At 35.0% G+C, this 20,051-nt stretch overlaps 1 protein-coding gene across 2 annotated transcripts; it reads left to right on the forward strand.

The window, feature by feature from the left end:
- Positions 1-539: 539 nt before the first annotated feature.
- LOC128983086 (tetratricopeptide repeat protein 1) lies at positions 540-9,290 on the forward strand. Of its 2 annotated transcripts, none has more exons than XM_054402241.1 (6): positions 540-684; positions 4,364-4,764; positions 5,602-5,775; positions 6,551-6,736; positions 8,010-8,064; positions 9,094-9,290. In XM_054402241.1, the coding sequence occupies exons 2-6, from the start codon at positions 4,447-4,449 to the stop codon at positions 9,207-9,209; spliced, it is 849 nt and encodes a 282-aa protein (XP_054258216.1). In that variant the 5' UTR covers positions 540-684; positions 4,364-4,446; the 3' UTR covers positions 9,210-9,290. The 2 variants fall into 2 exon arrangements, with proteins under 2 accessions (XP_054258216.1, XP_054258217.1); XM_054402242.1 differs by lacking the exon at positions 540-684 and adding an exon at positions 789-813.
- The last annotated feature ends 10,761 nt before the right edge of the window (positions 9,291-20,051 follow it).

Below are 20,051 nucleotides of genomic sequence, written 5' to 3' on the forward strand. Positions count from 1 at the left end.
CAATAGAATAGATTTTTGTTCTTGTTTTCTTCTTCAACTTCAACTTGACTTCTTTTTATTTCACTCTACAATCTACATGGAAATCAAGCACTCTTGTAAAAGAATGAAGCTGTCGATTTTGGAAATGGGATTATGTGCTCGCTGCTCACAGCACAACTCCTAATCCGACTTTAAAGAATGTTTTTCTTTGTTACCATAAAGCATAGAAACATAGACGACTCTAGAGGAAGTGTATCATAAAAAATATTACAGTAAAAATTATTTAGGCAAAAACTTGAATAATTAAAGCTAGGCCTGATTAAAAATATTAAAGCGCAAATAAAAGTGCATTGCATTATTATTAACACTTGGTACCATAAAATTGTAAAAATTGTCAAAAATCAAATATTATTGGTATAATTGGTTTATATCTCAGTGCTTTGTATAGTATTTGAACTGTGATCGTGCCAATAATTTCTTAATATTTATCTCCCACTGGGTCGTACGATTGACTGTTTTGTCTGCTCGCTAGCGTTTATCATCGTCAGTTAGTTGTCTTAAGTGTAGTGTGTTGTCATTGTCACTGTTCAAATCATAGGCTATGTTCACTTAGTTCTTTGTTTTCACATAAATAAATCAAGTTTCAAGTTGGTGAAAGAAATTGAATTGCCAAGTACAGAATAGGTCTAATAATCTAGGTTTGAGGTTAGTTCGTCAGTCTATGATTCAACTTTTATACTTAAGTCGCAAGCAGGTACTATCCTTCCTTGTATTTAAATTTCCTACTTGGTAATTTTACTTTACTCAATGTTGATTTCATAAACTACATTTGAGGTAAACTACATTTTAAATGTCACACTAGATTGTAAGTTTAGTATTGGCCTAAAATTAGGCATCATATTATATGTTTACTAATAAGTAAGGTGTGTACCACTAATGCGGTAACTTAAGTTACAGGTAAATTAAGTTATACAGTAGTATAATTAATTTATATCATAAACTTACTTATCCTTTAGAAGTCTAGGCTAGATGATACTCCTATTGCACTCAATTATTATTTTAACTTGTAGCCTTATCTTAAAGGAACATGTTTATCACATAGCTTATTTGATTCTAGTCTAAGTTAAGCCATGAAATGCGATGAAATGTCTTCTTGTATCATAGTTGCAACAAAGGATCTGTAGCTTATCATCAACAGATTCTGGAATAAACATTGCACTTACTCTCAAGAAGATTTATCGAATCGTGTTTTAATTGACGTGGGACTTGTTAATGAGGTAGCCTATTCAGTTATTACTAGTAGTACGCTTATTCTGCACGTAACAGGATGAGTGAACATGAGCGCAATAATGAAAGAGTTTACCCACACCTAGCACACTTACCGGTGTCACTGGTGTACACAATAATGTTATTTGTATAGACAAATCGACCCATGAGTCGGGGCAAATAATGGTGAGTCGGTGACTCAAGTCGGTAGCGTCACGCGAACTTCGGGCCCAAGGCAGCGATGTCGTGAGTTCGGATCCTGGTCACTGCCACTAAATTTTATCAGTACAGTTCACCTTTGTACAGTACCGGCTCACCAATTGCTTTGCTGTAAACGATCCACGCACGGGCGAGGTTCATCGAGGTAAAGAGGCTGGACCAACCTCTTAAAAAAACCAAATCTCAGTCAACAACAATCCTAACTTCTCGTCCATTAATTAACCAAAGTCATTGGTAATATACGTAACATATTTCCTGTTTCCCTCTCTTCTCATAGCATTTTATTATTGCAGATACGTTAATCTAACTGTCACAAAGAGTTCCCACACTCTGGACTGTTCACCTTGACTACTTCCTTTACCACTTCCTACGTCGTGGACCTGTTTCCCTCTCTTCTCATAGCATTTTATTATTGCAGATACATTAATCTAACTGTCACAAAGGGTTCCCACACTCCGGACTTCTCGCCTCGACTACTCCCTTCACCACTTCCTACGTCGTAGACCTGTTTCCCTCCCTTCCTATAGCATTTTAGAATTTCAAATAGATTAATTTAACTTTCACAAAGGGTTCCCACACTCCGGACTGTTCACCTTGACTACATCCTTCACCACTTCCTACGTCGTGGACCTATTTCCCTCCCTTCCTACAGCATTTTAGAATTTCAAATAGATTAATTTAACTTTCACAAAGGGTTCCCACACTCCGGACTGCTCGCCTCGACTACTTCCATTACCACTTCCTACGTTGTGGACCTGTTTCCCTCCCTTCCAATAGCATTTTAGTATTGCAGGTATATTAATCTAACTGTCAAAAGGGTTTCTACACTCCGGACTGCTCGCCTCGACTACTTCCATTACCACTTCCTACATCGTGGACCTGTTTCCCTCCCTTCCTATAGCATTTTAGTATTGCAGGTATATTAATCTAACTGTCACAAAGGGTTTCTACACTCCGGACTGCTCGCCTTGACTACTTCCATCACCGCTTCCTACGTCGTGGACCTGTTTCCTTCCCTTCCTATAGCATTTTATTATTGCAGGTATATTAATCTAACTGTCACAAAGGGTTTCTACACTCCGGACTGCTCACCTTGACTACTTCCTTTACCGCTTCCTACGTCGTGGACCTGTTTCCCTCCCTTCCTATAGCATTTCATCATGGCAGATACATTAATCTAACTGCCACAAAGGGTCCCCACACTCCAGAATGCTCGCCTTGACTACTTCCTTCACTACTTCCTACGTCGTGGACCTGTTTCCCTCCCTTCCTATAGCATTTTAGTATTGCAGGTATATTAATCTAACTGTCAAAAAGGGTTTCTACTCTCCGGACTGCTCGCCTTGACTACTTACATCACCGCTTCCTTCGTCGTGGACCTGTTTCCCTCCCTTCCCATAGCATTTTCGAATTGCAGTTACACTAATCTAACTGTCACAAAGGGTTTCTACACTCCAGAATGCTCACCTCGACTACTTCCATTACCACTTCCAACGTCGTGGACCTGTTTCTCTCCCTTCCCATAGCATTTTTAGAATTGCAGATACATTATTCTAACTGTCATAAAGGCCCCCCACACTCCGCAGCGCTCGCCTTGACTACTCCCTTCACTATTTCCTTCACTACTTCCTACATCGTAGACCTGTTTCCCTATCTTTCCATAGCATTTAAGTATTACATATACGTTAATTTAACAGTCATAAAAGGTTTCCGTACTCCTTTCTTTTCACTGCTCACCTTTCCGCTTTCTTTACTACTCTCTACGTCGGGGTCGGGGACCTGTCCCCCCCCCCCCTTCGCATAGCATTTTAGTATAAAAATATACCAACATTTTTGAATATTTAATATTCAATGCCAACATTAAATTGAATAATGTTAAAAGCCGCTTTGTTCTAAATACATACATACCTATATACTTTTAATTAAAAAAGGCGAAATTTTAATACTGAACATAAACGGTATATAACTGCCGACTAATATTGTTAAGTTCAATTTATTATTATGAAAGTTGTGAGATTTAATTAGCTTAAATAACATTATTCTGACAGCTGTGAAATTATAATGATATATATTCATAGACGCCAAACTGTTTACTCCATGAATGAAAGAGCTTAGAGTAAAAGTCGTTCTCTCTGTCTTAAGTAGACAACAAAATTGTTGGTCGCAAAACGTAAACAAATAAAAAGAAGAAGAAGGTAGCTCCTAATGTTATTCTTATGGGACAAATTTACAAATGTTTTTTAAGTATTTTATAATTACTACTGAGCGGAATCGTCTAGAATTTTAATGGTGTCTTTACACTGGTGTCATAACTATTTGTGCAAAATTTGAACGCTATAAGTGCAACGGTTCTTGAGTTTTAGGTGCGAACACACACACACACATACTCCAGCGGACAACTTTTCTCCGACTCCGCTATACACGATACATAGATTCGTTCACTTCGTTCACTCATCTATTACCTTATTACCTCCTCTTCGTCTTTGACCAGCCAGGGCCGGATAGACAGTGTCAAAACATTAAAATAAAACATATTTACAACTTAAACTTTAGATGGAGGTGGGGGGGTCAAGAGTTAATGCTACCTCAAAAAACTCGTCAACCGAGTAGAACGGGTTTTGCAGGAGGAGGTCCTTTATCCTTTCCTTAAATATTTTAGGCTCTAGCTCTCTCAGGTGGAGTGGCAGGACATTGAACATATTTACAGCAACTGCGGGTAAGCTATCTCTTGTCAGGGACAGTCTATATCGCTGTGTATTCAGCTTCTGTGCTCCTAATATTGTAGGTGTGGAGCTGGCCTCAGAGTTCAAAATTGTTCAGGTTAAACAATTAAGTGTGTACGGATAATTTGTCTTAATGAATCATATACTATTTATCTTGTATCTCAAAAAAATTTCAGGGAAGACATCAGCCTATATTCTGAAAAAAAGAAGATTATTAATAGCAATACCTATATGGTAATACAGTACAAAAATAGAAATTATGGAGCCAAGTAACCCAACTCCATCAAATGAAAAACTGATTGATTCTTTAGTCTCTGGCATAGACACATGTAATTTAAACCTGGATGATTCGACTAATGAAGAAAACAAGCAAGAGAAAGATAGTGTTGGTGTAAAAGAATCAACAAACAATTGTGATGGTTCAGAGTGTAAAAATACGGCATCTGAAGTTCTTGAAGAAAATGACAGTGAAAATAAATCAGACAATGAAGAACAAATACCCACAACTGAGGATGATCTGGTGGACGAGCTAGCCATGAAAGACCTTGAACTAACATACACAGAAGAAGATAGACAGGTTTGTAAAATTATTGCTGTATCTGTTCTTTGTTAGTATTGTTTGGTTAAGAATGGGATAGACTCACACAGTTACTACTACGGTACAGTACTTGAAGTAATGTGACATAGGGGGTTTTCTAGTGAGCAGTCTGATAATTTCAGGAGTCTCACAACACTACAGGCTGGCTACCAGTGTGCGTAAAAGCATTTCCCTCCACTCCCTAAAAAAAACAAAAAAAAACTATGGTACCGTACAGTAGTTGTTTTAAATGGGTTAAGGTGCTCCCATTCTTCTCTAAATTGCTTGATTTATGGAAATATAATTGCAAAAACTGAAGCCTAGGCCTACTTGGAGCAATGCACAACATAAGTAGGCTAATTGTTTTGAAATCATACTTAAACATGTTTTAAACTTGTCTGTAGGGATAGGTTTCTAAATGTCATTCCACTGTGTTCTCATAGAAATCCAGTCCTGCTTTGACAAATGGAAATGATACTATTTTTAAATATCTCATAAGTTATTTAAGGAATTTAAAAATGAAGGAGGAGAGTCAAAGGAGTAATTTAGTGGAGCGGGATCGTTTGGGAATGGCATTCCCATTCTAGTTTTTCCAATAATTCTATAATATATCATCAGTGTTTAGTCAGTTCTCAGACGATGGTAAGAGATCTTAGTTTCCACACTAGAAATACATGCACAACTACATCACTGGTCTATATAGGCCTATTCATAAAACTAAGTCTTCCAGCACACCTTTTTTATCATACATACAATAACTCATATGCCTACTTTGAGTGTTTAAAAAGATCAGTTTGAAAAATGGATTAATTCCAACCTTTCTTTCATATTTTGCAGAGACTACAAAAGGAAGCAGAAGTTTTCAAACAAAAAGGCAATGAATTGTTTAAATCAGGGGAGTTCAAGGAATCAGCCCTGGCCTACACTCAAGCGCTTCGTACCTGTCCGCTATCATTCCAGAATGAACGGAGCATTTACTATTCCAACAGAGCTGCATCAAAAATGAAGCTGGTGAGAAAGTTTGACCGTCCATATTGACTGACTTAGAATAGCTAACTTATATTTAAAAAACTAATCATTGTTTGAAGTAAAATCTTCTGTTTTAATCTTTGCTTCCTCTATTGACACGTTTTTTACATAGAGAAAATAAATTTATGAACCCAGTAGGGAAGAAATGTAGAATTTTCCTTATAAAATGACTTTATGACTGTCGCCGTGTTGAGAAAACAATAGTAATTTATTTTTTATTCCCTTTTTACACTACCTATACTAAAAGCTTAGTAACATTCAAATAACAATTTTAAAGAGATACAAATTTAAATTTTATATCAGTTTAAAATGTTTTTATGCCAAATAAATTATTGTTCACACCACAGTAAAAGAGTAACTGTAGGCTGAAAAAACTAGGCTACGTATCGTAATCAATTTATCTCGTAATCAATTATATTGTTGACATGTTCTTTACAATTTGCTCACTTTCTATTCATAAAAATGTATAGTTAAAACGTTTTCAATAGAATTAATATTTTTAGATGATATTTTTGCGTAATTCTTTTTTTATCATCATCCGAATCGGCCCAACCTAGTTCATTTGGAAAATTGAAGCTCTACTTCAAGGTTTTTATAGGTTGAGTACCTATAACAACTATGTACAGTAGTTTACATACAACAATGATCCAAATATGCCCAAGTCAACAAAATACATTACTTTATGCTAAATCATTGATTCTGGTGTAAACATGTTATCTGTGTACATAAATAAAAAGCATTTATATTTTGTTTTAAGGAACTAAATGAGTCAGCTATTGAAGACTGTACCAAGGCCCTAGAACTGAATGAAAGGTATCTAAAGGCAATATTTAGACGAGCTCAACTGTATGAAGCAACTGATAAACTTGACGAGGCATTGGCAGACTACAAGAAAATCCTAGAAATTGATCCTTTGCACAGAGACGCTCTGTTTGCTTCTAAGGTAAGTTGTTATCAATTAATTATTGGCGACTCGTATTTAAGATTATTTAAGGTATAATACATTTTTTCTAATTTTTACTTTATTATGAAATTACTGAATGTGGTATGCCCAATTTACATAATCATAATGCATTTATTGTGCTAGTGCAAGAGAAATTCTGTGTGTTGCTATAATTTAACTGTGTCAATTTTGTTTTATTAATTAATTACATTATTCTCATAGTTAACTTACCTAATCATGAAAAAAAAATCTAATGACATTCAAGGAAAGTTGAAAGTTGCAATTTGTAATGTAACAGCATCACCTTCTGACAAGAGACTAAAAACAATAAAACAATTAAGAACTCACAATTCTTGATTTTATTAATCAAAGGAGCTATTAACAACTAACCAGAATTTTATATTGTCTTGTTAAGTACTGTTCGGACGTGAAAATCTGCAACTATACAGCAATACCATTGACTATTGGATACAGAAGTTGTTGTATTAATAGTCAAAGGCAATACATTGTATAGACCCATTTTTTTAAAAACCCTTTAATCTCACTTCTTGGATCATAGCGATCCAAAAAATCATCCGTTACTATTTGATATCCACTTACATTGTTAACATTAACATTAATATTTATGCATAAAGGTGTTATAATGCTGATTGGGTTCTGACACTTGATGTTACACTTGTAATTATAAGGCTCAATCGAAGGCTCTTACCCAGTCCCTGATTATTCTTTATTAAAACTAATAGGCAATCCAAATTATATAAATATTAAGACACTTGTCTATATTGTTTTGAAACGTTATAGATTTTGTGTCTAAAATGTTTATCTTTTTTAAAGGCTTCAAAAGGAAACTAGGGGACCATAGCAGCAATTGCTGCTTTTAGTTATGAATACAAATGGAAATTAAATACATGCTTCTTTTACACATTTAGTCACCGTCTTCCCCTAACACGATACATTTCAACACTGCATTACCATTCTAACCTAAAAACAGAACACTAAAATCAATAAACATACAAATACGCAATAGAAGCTTATAGAAACACTGTAGCAGTGCTTCCATTAGAAAATGACTGGAGCTTTGACGGCCTGTGGGGCAGAGCAAGGGTAAATTTTGACACTTCTGATAATTTTACCACCATCCTTGGACCTTAAGCTTTAAAATGAATCCTCAACAACCATGCTACCTTTTTCTTACGGAATTAAATATATAGATTTTTACGGAAAATCCCTTAAACTTTTTGATTTCTCACACAACTTGTTCTTGATTTTACAGAGACTGCCAGACCAGATTCAAGAAAGAAATGAAAAGCTGAAGGATGAAATGTTAGGTGAGATTTAACACATGGGTTGTTAGATATTTTTAGAGAATGGTTCTAGGCCAAACTTTGTGGTTGTTAGAGGTTAAATTTTAAGGTGCTAAATTAGTCAATGTATCTGGATTTTTCAATGATTGGGTTTTTAAATGGTGGGTCTATATTATCTTTTATGCAAGGTCAAATACGCTGCAATACTGAGCCAGAGTAATCCTGAGATACACGGAAAACCCCTCAAGCAAAGATAATCATGTGTTGTATTTGTGACCTTTGGTATAATCTCATGGCGGCCACACATGAAATCGCAGTCAAGTTCAGTTGTCAGATAGTGTCCCACTCAGACTGGACAGAACAGGATCTGTTTTACGAAGATAAACATGGAATGGCTTTAGTAAGTATTGATTGATCATCCTGAAAATGACGTCGTTATCTATCCTATGGAAAGAAACGGTTCCTGATAACATGGGGCATGTTGATCCAAACGTTACTAGAGCTGGATTCTTTAGTATTGTACAAATACAATCACCAGTAAGGATGATAACACCCCCTTAATTGAGCGAGAGATGTTCACGATTCCTATTAAACCTAATCTGTTCTTTATGTGATTTATTGCTGTACAAAGTTTAGTAATTTTTTTTGTTTAAGTTGTAATTTTACACGATACAGTTTTTATTACATAGCCAAGGTTATTAACTTGACATATCGTGATTGCGTAGTAGCCTACAAATTGTGTTTTGATGATGTAATAGAATGCAAATTATCGCACCAACGGCCATTTTTATATGCTTTAGGCTTTTCTATGAGTTTCTTATGTCATGTTGGATTAACCATGGTTTTAGTTATTCGTGGTCTCCCTTTACCTTTACCTTCCTTCGTGAACTTTTACCAGAGAAAACTGGATTGTTCATGTCAATAAAAATTAAAACAACACTTCCCTCCCCCCCCTCCATGACCCTGGATAATCGAGGCTCTACTGTAGTTCCTTTTGAAATCTGTCTCATTTCTTAAGAATAAGATTAACAGTTATAAAAATTTACTTTCTAGGCAAACTGAAAGACCTTGGCAACATGTTCCTGAAACCCTTTGGGCTGTCTACTGAAAACTTCCAGCTATCACAGGATCCCAACAGTGGAGGGTACTCTGTTAATTTTAAAAACTAGTTCATTTTGTTATAACTTGATTAATGCTCTATGTTTGTATATATACCAAATAAAATTTGATAAATTATTCCAACATCTTAATTTGCTACCGTACTTTTTTCTCCTATGCTAACATTTAGGTTTTAGTTGTAAGTCTAAAATATTGTGTTGATGCGTTTGTATCCTAATCATTTGAAATCCTGGTGCCTCATAATGTTAAAAGTACTGCACCTCTATAAGTCAAAAGTTTCAAATATCAAAGCTTGATAGCCTAAGTCTAACGTTTTTAGTTCAATAATACTTGACATCTATTACTCAAAGTTTCTCTTTCATGAGCCTCAATAACTCGGAGTTGACCATTGTAACTGGAAACTCTAGATGTGCCTTGATTACTCAAAAGTTCTATCCTGTACAGTGCAAGACAGCTGTGTTTTGATTCTTTTTGAACCATGAAATTTCATCTTTGTTTGGATAGTACAGTAAAACCTCAATAACTTGACAATTTGTGGACCCAGAGGTCGTCGAGATTGGGGTTGCCAAGTTATCCCTTAACCACGTGCACATGTTTTTTTTTATGCTAGAGCACGCGCCCCATTGGGCCCCTAAATTAAATTGGCTATAAAAAAGGATTTTTTTATATTCAGCTCTTTAAACCTTAGACGTAATATCTTTATTCATTTTCTCATATTGTTATGTAAATTTTATGGTACCATATCTTTTAATTGATTTGAAACTAATAGCTTGAACCCTTACTTTTTTCATCATGAAATATAATAATGTTGTTAAAGAGGGGAAAATTGTAGTTGAAGAAGTTTTTATTGCAAACAAATGTTATTTTTAATTTGACAAATGTATAATATTTGTACATGGAAACAGTAAATATTTCATGAATTAATACGTTTCCCGGTTTGTAGAAAATACTGTAAAAAAACTCTATGATTATGTATGTTTTTTTTTACATTCTCGTCCACAAATATTTTTAATTTCCCCCCGGAATATTGTTTTTTTATGTTTTACACTTAAATTTGGTTTTTGCGTCTTTTTGTCCAAGGCAGACGTGCCTTAGCACAGGGAGGCGAGATCAGTGGACTATATGATTGGACATTTCCATCCAATTGGTTTACAGGTAATAAGTTGTTTGGCAAACTTTCAATACTTTCAAAATTATAATGATAATAAATCTGAGACACTACTACTTGTGTGGGGTACACTGGATCCCCTAATTGTAACACAAGCACGGGCGTGGGAGTATGCCAGACCCAGGGGGGTGATAACAGGTCAATGACTTGGTCAAGACTAAATAGTGATGTGCGATACGTATCGTATCGTATCGGAATATCGCGATACGCGAGGGACGATACGATATTTCGATACGATATTTGAAAAACGATACGTATCGTATCGCCTAAAACGATATTTGTATTTATATCGGCACATAGAGCGATACGATTCATGTCAAAACGATATTTTTTTGCGCAGGCCGAGCAAACTGCAAAATCTGTACTCTGTGGATGTGTAGTTTGAAATAGGAATTTTTGACGTCTGTATTTTTGGTTTTTACTTTATAATGTACCAGTCCCATCCCAGTCCAGTCCATTTCCACTAGCGTTCTATCTAGCACTAGCAGTGCAGAGTGTGGGAACTGTCTGTGGCAATTACATTAATGTGTCTGCAATGCTAAAATGCTATGGGAAGGATAGGGAAACAGGTCCAAGACGTAGGGAGTTGTGAAGGAAGGAAGTAGTAAAGGCGAGCAGTGTTGGAGTGTGGGAATGGATTAATGTATCTGCAATACTTAGACTGTTTTCAGAGTAAACTAATGATTTTCCCTGAGCAAAGCTCGGTCCCCAGGTACTTATATAAATTTGCCGTATCTAGGTTAGGTAGGGGAGGGGGAAAACGATACGATACATATCGTTTTTTCGATATTTTTGACGATACGATTCGCGTATCGCGATACAGACGTCCGATTCGATACGGCGATACGATATTTTTTTCCGATACGTATCGTATCGCTGTATCGCGATACGCGTCCGTATCGCCATTGACTATATAACACTACTAGATTGAAGACTATGCGGGAGGACGCGTGAACAGGAAATTTCTACAATGTACTGTGTTGTGCACGGTGGATGCACGTAGTACTGACCCCTCTACTTAGATCGCAGCACCGTCACCACGAAGTTCATGGAACCGTCGCCTGGCGCGCTGCAGTTGCTGCCAACTGGACTGGACTGAGCTTAGCGGCGGACTAGACTAGACTAAACTGTTGGACTAGACTCGGCGATGCGGAGTGAACGATTGCCCGCGCTCGCGATGTACTCGGCAGCGGGCGGCGGCGCAGCTGTGTGAATGCGATGTAGGTCATTGCTCCTGATGTAGTAGGCTACTGCTGCGCGCGCGATACCGCGTTATGTTTACTCATTTGCACGTACCGTTTGTATGCTTGGTACGGTACGAGTTTATTCAGGAGGGTATAGCAAATCTTTGACAACTTATTTTTAATTTCTCCCCATATTAGTTAGTACATGGATAAAGTATTGTTTACCCCAACATTTTCGAGTATGAGTTTTGAGTGGATATATCCACTGAATTGATGTCTGAAATCACCGAACGATTTTGAAAAATAGTACTGTAGTATGTTGTAACCCTTTAAATTCAGAACAAAATAGTATAACTCCAATTTCTGTAAAAATTACGGTTAAAATTCCATTATAAATTATGGTATTTCAACAAAATATCCCTTAATACAAGAAACAAATCTTAATTTCTAAAAAAACCATGTTTAAAAAAAAAAAAGGATTTAAAAAAAAAAATTAATTCTGATTGATTGAAATTCTTCTGTGATGGTCCTTATAATTCTAAAGCAAATAGTGCAAAATGTATTCATTATAAAAATTGTCATCGTAAAAATCTTTAAAATTAACAACGCTTAGTGAAGGTTAGCAATTTCTTTACTCCAAACAAATAATCGAAAGATACATTAAATTAACAGAAAATGATTTCTTATTTGCTTATGTACAGTACAAAGAAAACTTGTTGAGTCCAAACTGTTTGGATCTCCCAGACTGTAAAAACACCCCCGCTGCAGAGTCAATGCCCACAGGGACGTGACCGCGAGGATATCTCGGCTTTTGTAAGCTGGGGTACGGTGAAAGTTTACGATCCCTCGTTTATGGCCCTATGATTTAGCAAATGAAGACCCCACATCGGCAGCTACAGACAACCCAATGTATAAAAATATAAAACACCCTGGTCAAAGATTTGGTTCTGCTGTATACAAATAAATGCTTGTTAAATGCGTTAAAAGAAAATATAGGCCTACTCCTACATACGCTGGGGTTCTCGTTATCTGGTTTGAAAAATAATGTGACAAATCTGCATTGCAAAATAATTCAGGCATTTTGCATTACACTTTCTACAAAGTGATGTGATACTTAAATTGAAATAGTGTTAAATGAAATAAAAAAAAATGTGTAAAAATAATATTTATTACGTATAACCATGAATATAATTAGTGTAAATAGTAATGAAAAAGTCAAACATATGTAACATATGTATCAAACATATGTAAATATAACATATGTAACATATGTATCAAACATATGTAAATATATTTAAGCATTAACTGAAAAGTTAACATTTAACAGATGCTACTTTCCTTGTACGGCAATAACAGTTGTGTTTCAAAGGTGTCTCCAGTAACTCAAGTATATACAACAACGGAAAGTGTTGTAATCATAAACAATACATCTGTGTTCTACTGGTGTTGAGGAATCAAATTAGGGTTATTTAATTGTATAGTACGTAAATACTTTTCAATAAATTAAAAAAATAAATGTTTGTATTTTAGTCTAAAAAATGCTAATAATTATCTTATTACTAAAATATAATATGATATATTGCTGTATTGGATTTAAGAGTAAAATGAAGACGTTATGTAGTGATAATCGTGTCTGTCTAGAGGTATCAAAACATGACATAGATGAACTATTGAGTCGTATTGGTCATTGTTCAGTCTGATGGGTACTTTCCTGTTAAAGGGAACACTCATTATTATCGATGATTTTTTTCTCGATATATCGATGTTTTTGTTTTCCGATCCATTACAAATTGACAACAACTAACTGATCTTGTTTAGGCTAAAATAGTCTATTATATGGATTAAGAAATGAAACTGTTCTAAGCTAACCTAACATAACCAACCAAACTTGCTGTACCATTTAAAAAATTTCGTTTGGGTTTGAATATAAAAGGCAAGTTATAAACACGGAATGTTTAAATGTTACAGCAAGTTTGGTTAGTTGTGTTAGGTTATTTTTTTTTTAGAACAGTTTCATTTCATTAATGTTTGTTGATACTGACTGCACAATATTTTTCGTAGTTGTCAGCTGATATGTTTCAATTTGTTAATATCGATATATCGAGAAAAAAATCATCGATAATAATGAATGTTCCCTTTAACAGGAAAGTACCGTATGGGTAACTGTTAATTGTCAAACTTATTTCGGTAATATCATTGACTATATAACACTACATTTTATATATGTAGTGTTATATAGTCAATGGTAATATGTTTTATTTTCTATTTTTTACAATATTCAGGTTTTACATTTAATTCGGTAATTTACAATATTCATTCCGCTAGGACCACTTGTCATTCAGCTAGGGCTTTTAGCAGGGTAATAAAAGTTTCTCTTCTGTGAACGCTTCCCTCGCCAGTCCTTGGAAATTTGTAGTCCCAATCTTGGGTGAGCGAGGTTTCTTTTTCAAAGCGTAAAAGATTAGCATGCAAGAATGATGCAAGTGTTTTATATTTTATTTTTATACGAACAATGGTTTAAAAAATAAAGAATTGTAAACGTTGTTCTGCTGTATGTACACAGTGGAGAAGTATACATGCGAAATGTCAATTCTATCTCTGAAATCACCAAACAAAGGATATTGTTTAGGTAATGAACTTCAATTATGTATGAAACACACTTGTGATCACCATGTTGGGGGTGAAGGTCGTTTCGGATTTTTAATAGTTTGTAATATATTCCCGCTGTTAAAAATTTCAAATAACCATTTTGGTTATTTTTTCCCATTGATTTGTGAACATTTTTAACATCTAGTATTATAAAAGGCTGTGTATTTTGAAGGCTATTTCAATTATACGTTAAGCAGTGTAAATTTGATATCACAATATCAAAATCGTCCAAAACACAGAGACTTTGTACAGTTCCCTACTGGTTTCGTAAACAAATATTCACAAGACTATTGTTACACCATTATTATTATTTGAACTTCATCAATGTTTCTTGTGTTTTGGGATACTCAACGTTTCTGGAGTTGGATCAACTCCTACCGTTTAAAGTAATAATAATTAACAATTAGTTTGCAGTATTATTTCTTAAAGTCCAAATAATAATAGTTACATGTTTTAGAACCAAATTAATTATGATATTTTCCCCACTACACAGTTTTAATAGACTTTCCACGTACGAAATTTGTCCAAGTACCGGTAAGGGTAGTTAATAAACCTAAAACGTTCATAAGTCTTCATATTGACTACATCAGTTTAACATTTTTAGCGGTTGCAAAAAATGGATGTGATATAGTGGAGACAGACTGACTCTCACCACCACGTTTTATAATACTGTAGTATAGATACATATTTTTTAATGAGAAAGGATGGAGTTCTGGTCTCTGGGGACATCGAAACGAAAAAGTAAATCGATCACAGGCTGAGCCCCTATGGCGATAGTTTATTATAAATATAAAATTGGCTGATAACGGAACTAAAGAACATGTAACAGTTATATCACACTTCTAAATTAAAACTGAGGCTTACCATAGGCCTATCAAATATTTAACCCCGTTTTAGAGCAGCAATGTCTCATATTACTGACACATCAACTGGTGCCTGTTTCCCTTTAGCAGACAGATGTTGTAAATCATAGTGTAGCCAAGGGGTTGTCGGGTATTGTGTGAAGGCAATGCCCTTATACCCGAACTGAACGAACGCTCTGCCACCCCCATGTTCTGTCATTTCACTTTCTCTTTTCTCTGAGCACATTTTGCAGTTTTTATTTGCTTTGGGCGTTTTGTGTGGTCGTTATTTCAAGCTCGTTCACTAGTTTCAAAGTGTTAGGTGGATTTATTCTACTATACTTAATAGATTAAAATTTAATTGTGATATGTGGATAAATCAATTTATTTATTTATAAAATATCACACTTTCTTAATTCCAATTAAATATTTTATTATAAATTCTTACAACAAAACATTTACAACATGACGGGTTTGATTACGCAAATTTGTATTTAAGTTATTCTCATCGGCGTTTTAAATTTGATTAGATAGGAAATTGACACATATCTACAGGACATCTTTTTTATCAATCAAATTCACTAACTACTAAAATATCACGATAAATATTAGGAAACGAGTCCCTGTCTAATATCTCAGATTCTTAGCGAAGCAGTTAAATTAATGATCAGTCGCGCTTCACTTCTAATACGAATTCGATTCGAGGCGAGCGGGGAGCGGATGTGCAGTTCCGGCAAGTCACGTGGGCGCGGGTAGCATGGCTCAGCTGTCGGCTGTCTGTACATTGCGTCGTAACAGCAGACAGCACTATGTTTTCATTGCCCGCCACATCGTGGCAGCACCTACTGGTCGGTGACGTCAGCGCTATGATCGCCCCTTCCCGCCAGAGTGTGCTGATTGCTTGTTCACAACCAAATGCATGGGGCTTTCAATCTATAGTGTTATATATAGTCAATGGTATCGCCCATCACTAAGACTAAAAACCCTGCGACCAGATGATAGAATATGCTATTTTAGGAAGCTACTGTGATGCTCACCAGGGTTGCCAACATACTTGTAAAATGATTAAAAAATATAACGTTTAAGGGTTAACCAGAACATTGGGACGTCTAATTGTTTGTGATGGAGGATACATAAACATAACAGACATTTTTACATATAAATTTGTTATTTACGTGAGTATTTTTACATATTGAGTAAACAATCTTTTAAGAAATTATTTCAAACTAGTGGCTTGTAGGGACATAAGTCCCTAAAAAGCTTAAATGTAAAACAACTTTTTGCAATACCGGTATTTAAACAAACTCAGAATAACATTATCTATGTGTCAGAATAGGCATCCCTACACCATATCTTTTGTGTAAAAACCAGTTTGTTGTTCTTCTTTGTTTGCTTTTGTTGATGTCATTTTCAATAAATAATTTGAATCACTCCAGTGGTTTAACATGAAAAGGCAGCAAACATATCATTGTTTGTGAATAAAGACTGGTTTACTAAGGTAGCTTTTGGTCTTGTGGTTAATGAGGATAAATAAAAGCTTCCCTGTTTGGAATTTTAAAAATTCATTGGAGGTTCGCCTTCAGATGAATTGAAGACGCCTGCAATTTCATCTGCAGTAGGCTTATTATACCTACGACGATCCATATTTATCCTGTCTACAAACCTAAGTTCTAATTCACTGTCACCTTGTACAACCATTTCTTCCGAAGCTCTTTTGTAAATTTGTGCAAATGGATTTTCTAATAGAATTTCAGCTAGTTTTGACAATATTTCAGGTTTTAAGTCACTATTTTCTCGACGCCTTTGACGAATTTCTGTTGCTGTTGATGTGTCAATAATGTACAATTGGCCATACACGGGGTCTTCATCATGTTGAGGCAGCAAATCTGAGATTGAACGATAAATCTGTCCTTGAATTTTGAAATAGTATGGTCCTTTTCCTGGAATATCTTTCTTACTGGCTGAAAAATAAGCAAAAGCCATCGCACTGTTGCATTGTCGAATGAATTTATACAGTTGTGGGCTCTCTTCAAACAAACTTTTAAGTTCTACATTAGTTTTTGACTGAGGAAGGTTAATAAGTCCGTTATGGCAACATGTCATAAAATGATTATTCGTTAGTTCTTCTCTAAAATGAAGAGCACTACATTGAATGCACTCTTGGTCCAATAATCCTGCATCATGGATCTTTACATTTCTCTCGTCTACCATGGGTCTCCTAAAAAGGGGTTGTAACATATCTTGATTAAGAGGGCGTTGGAGTCAGATTAAAAACCTTCGCTGACACTAACGATGCCAGGAGGAGCGCAGGCAAACCAGTGGCAATTTCCCATTGAAACGTGCGGAACATGCCTTCACTTAAAAGCATATTTTTTTGTTACTGTTTGACTTAATGATTTGAAATATATTTTATTTTAATCTTAATAACATTTCGGATCATGTTTGCGGAATAGTTTCTTCTATGACGTCCTAGCAAAGCTAAAATAAATTGATGAATATATAGGTTTTACAATCTATATTCCTAGAAATCCCTTTACTTTTGTTAAAAAGTCTCCCGCAATAACGATGTGTATCAAATATGCCTTTAATTTGAAACATAGTTCATAATTTTATATTGGCAAATAAGTGAGATATCTGGGCTTAAGTTTAACATTGTTCTTATGGAGGTAAAAATCCAACATGGCCGCACTCCAACGCCCTCTTAAGTTCATCATTATCTACTCTTGCTCTCCTACGCGCACTGTCATTCCTATGAACAGTTCCCCGCCTTTGTGGTATTCCCCTGGCATTCATATTAATTACAGTACTTATAATGAAAAGAATATATATCCAGCAGCCTACATACCAAAACATCTTGAATCCCTGGTGATTTTATAAAAGTATGATCGAATATGATTACTCTACGTTGTATATTCACTGCACTAAAAAAAATTACTTACGAAGGAATGCAAATACACCATTTTAGAACCAATAACATTTATAGGTTATTTTAGTTGTATATATTTACACAACCTTAACCTTAAAATGTGTAGAAATATAAAGAAAACAACATCATTTAAAATAAACTTGAACATATGATTTAAAAATAAAAACAAAACAGAAGTTAGATTTAATTTTGACTCTTTGATTATTTATACAGAATATTTATTCTATGTCGTTTATTCCTTTAACACGACAATTAGGTAAAAGCATGAAAAAATGAAACTTGAGTATATGATTTAAATATAAACAAAGAATGCAGACGTTTTTCCGACTAATCTTCAATATTTCAGTTTTATTATAGTATACATTTCATAGTTGACTGGCTAAAAGTAAACCAAATGTGTGTATTGATCACTGTTTTCAAATCTGTGGCACAGCTGTTTTAATTTCAAAAGATGTAAACAATTTAAAACCCATGTTGTTTTAATGGGAAAAGTTTTATTCTGTTGCGAATTTATGGTAAAAAAATAAGAAAAATGAATAGTTTTTCCCTCAAAATTCACGTCAAGACCTTTAAAATAAGACCCCTCCCATCCTTCTACGGCCATCCAGTCACTCACAATTTCTTTACAAAAATTTGACTTACGGAATTATATATACTAGTGGTCGTCCAGTGGTCGAAACTCGACCTAAAATATCCAATGTACAGGCTTCTCTATTTTCACCCCACGCTGTAAATAAAACATGTGATTGTGATTTCTTCCATTTGTTTTGATTTTCTGTTTATATTTTGTTGTTATTTCGTCGCCAACATGGCAACCCATAAAGCCCATGTAAATTTTTTTTAAATTTCAAATCCATTTTTTGTGCTTATATTTGAGCCTATTTTAATTTTTAAAGGGATTCTGCACTTCTACAGGAAAATATCTTTCTAAAGGTATGCGTAGATTTTCCCTGCGATGCACACGAGCTGAGAAAAAAGGTTTTAAAGAAACATGCTTGCCTATTAATATATAGATAGATATATAGACTAGTGTACATATTGCTCGAATTCGAGCAATTGCAAAGTATCACAGGAGTTATTTCAAAACGAATAACAGTCACATTTACAATGAGTTTAAAAGAGTCAACTCAAAGATTACGGGTGTGTAACTCAGACCAAGTTTATCTTCGTTATTGATAAACCTAAAGCATTCCAGCCGGTTTTCTCCTTCTCAAACTGCCTCGCTGTACATGCAACACAGGTCATTGATTGAGGGCCAATTGAGAACAAAAAGCCGTTTTGGGGTAGTGTTAGGGCGCATTTGTAACCTAATAGTTGATATTGTCCAGGGTCAGGTGCTGACTGTGATGAGTTAAGCCTATTACGCGCCACTGTTATGTAGCTGCGGTCGTTATCACAACTACGCCTCCTGTCTATGTTTCGTTGTTGTCACGTCGGAGGCATTTAAAAGAAAAAACAAGAAATAAACAAATTATTGCTACACAAAACAACGATAAACGCACAAATTTAAGTTACAATCATGCTAACACGATCCGTCATAGCGACACAAAACAACGATAAATACACAAATTTAAGATACAACCATACTAACACGATCCGTCTTGGGGTTATGTTTACACAAACTCAAATAGTAAACAAATGTACTCAATGCATTTCATTGAATTGAAATATAAATAACAGCAATTAAATTATACAGCTGATCAAAATGTAAACAATTATGTTCTCCATAAGAATAACATGGGAACTTTCAAAGCCACTGGGGAATAGCGCAAGGGACGCTTTCAAAAATGTAAGGCCAGTTTCTTTCCAATGAGACGTCAATGGATAAAATCGGTTAAGAAATGGCGAAGGAGTTCAACCGACAAAGTTTCATGTAGCGTATTAATTATATAGATATTCAACAATTAAACCTTTAATGTGTAAAACAATAGCATAGACTAAACAACACAAGTAGACTCCTCATCCCATTGTAAATTTTGAAGCGAAGCTTGTTTTTCGTGTCTAGTTCATGTACGTCCACACTGATCGCTGGGGTGGATAAAATTTGGTTTATATTATTTTAGGGCTATTTTCATGATTTGTGCTTTACTATTTGGTTATATAACCAGTTATAGTTTATGATT

Source organism: Macrosteles quadrilineatus, unplaced genomic scaffold (assembly GCF_028750875.1).
Source record: "Macrosteles quadrilineatus isolate MER2022 unplaced genomic scaffold, UCM_ALF_1.0 Scaffold_1__1_contigs__length_201487025, whole genome shotgun sequence".
NCBI classification, from domain to species: Eukaryota; Metazoa; Arthropoda; class Insecta; order Hemiptera; family Cicadellidae; genus Macrosteles; species Macrosteles quadrilineatus.

Excerpts from the sequence above, each read along its gene's own strand:
- LOC128983086 (XM_054402241.1), top strand. The coding sequence starts at position 4,447 with ATGGAGCCAAGTAACCCAACTCCATCAAATGAAAAACTGATTGATTCT. Across the intron at positions 4,765-5,601 it reads ACACAGAAGAAGATAGACAG|AGACTACAAAAGGAAGCAGA; the intron begins GTTTGTAAAATT and ends CATATTTTGCAG. Across the intron at positions 5,776-6,550 it reads CTGCATCAAAAATGAAGCTG|GAACTAAATGAGTCAGCTAT; the intron begins GTGAGAAAGTTT and ends TTTTGTTTTAAG.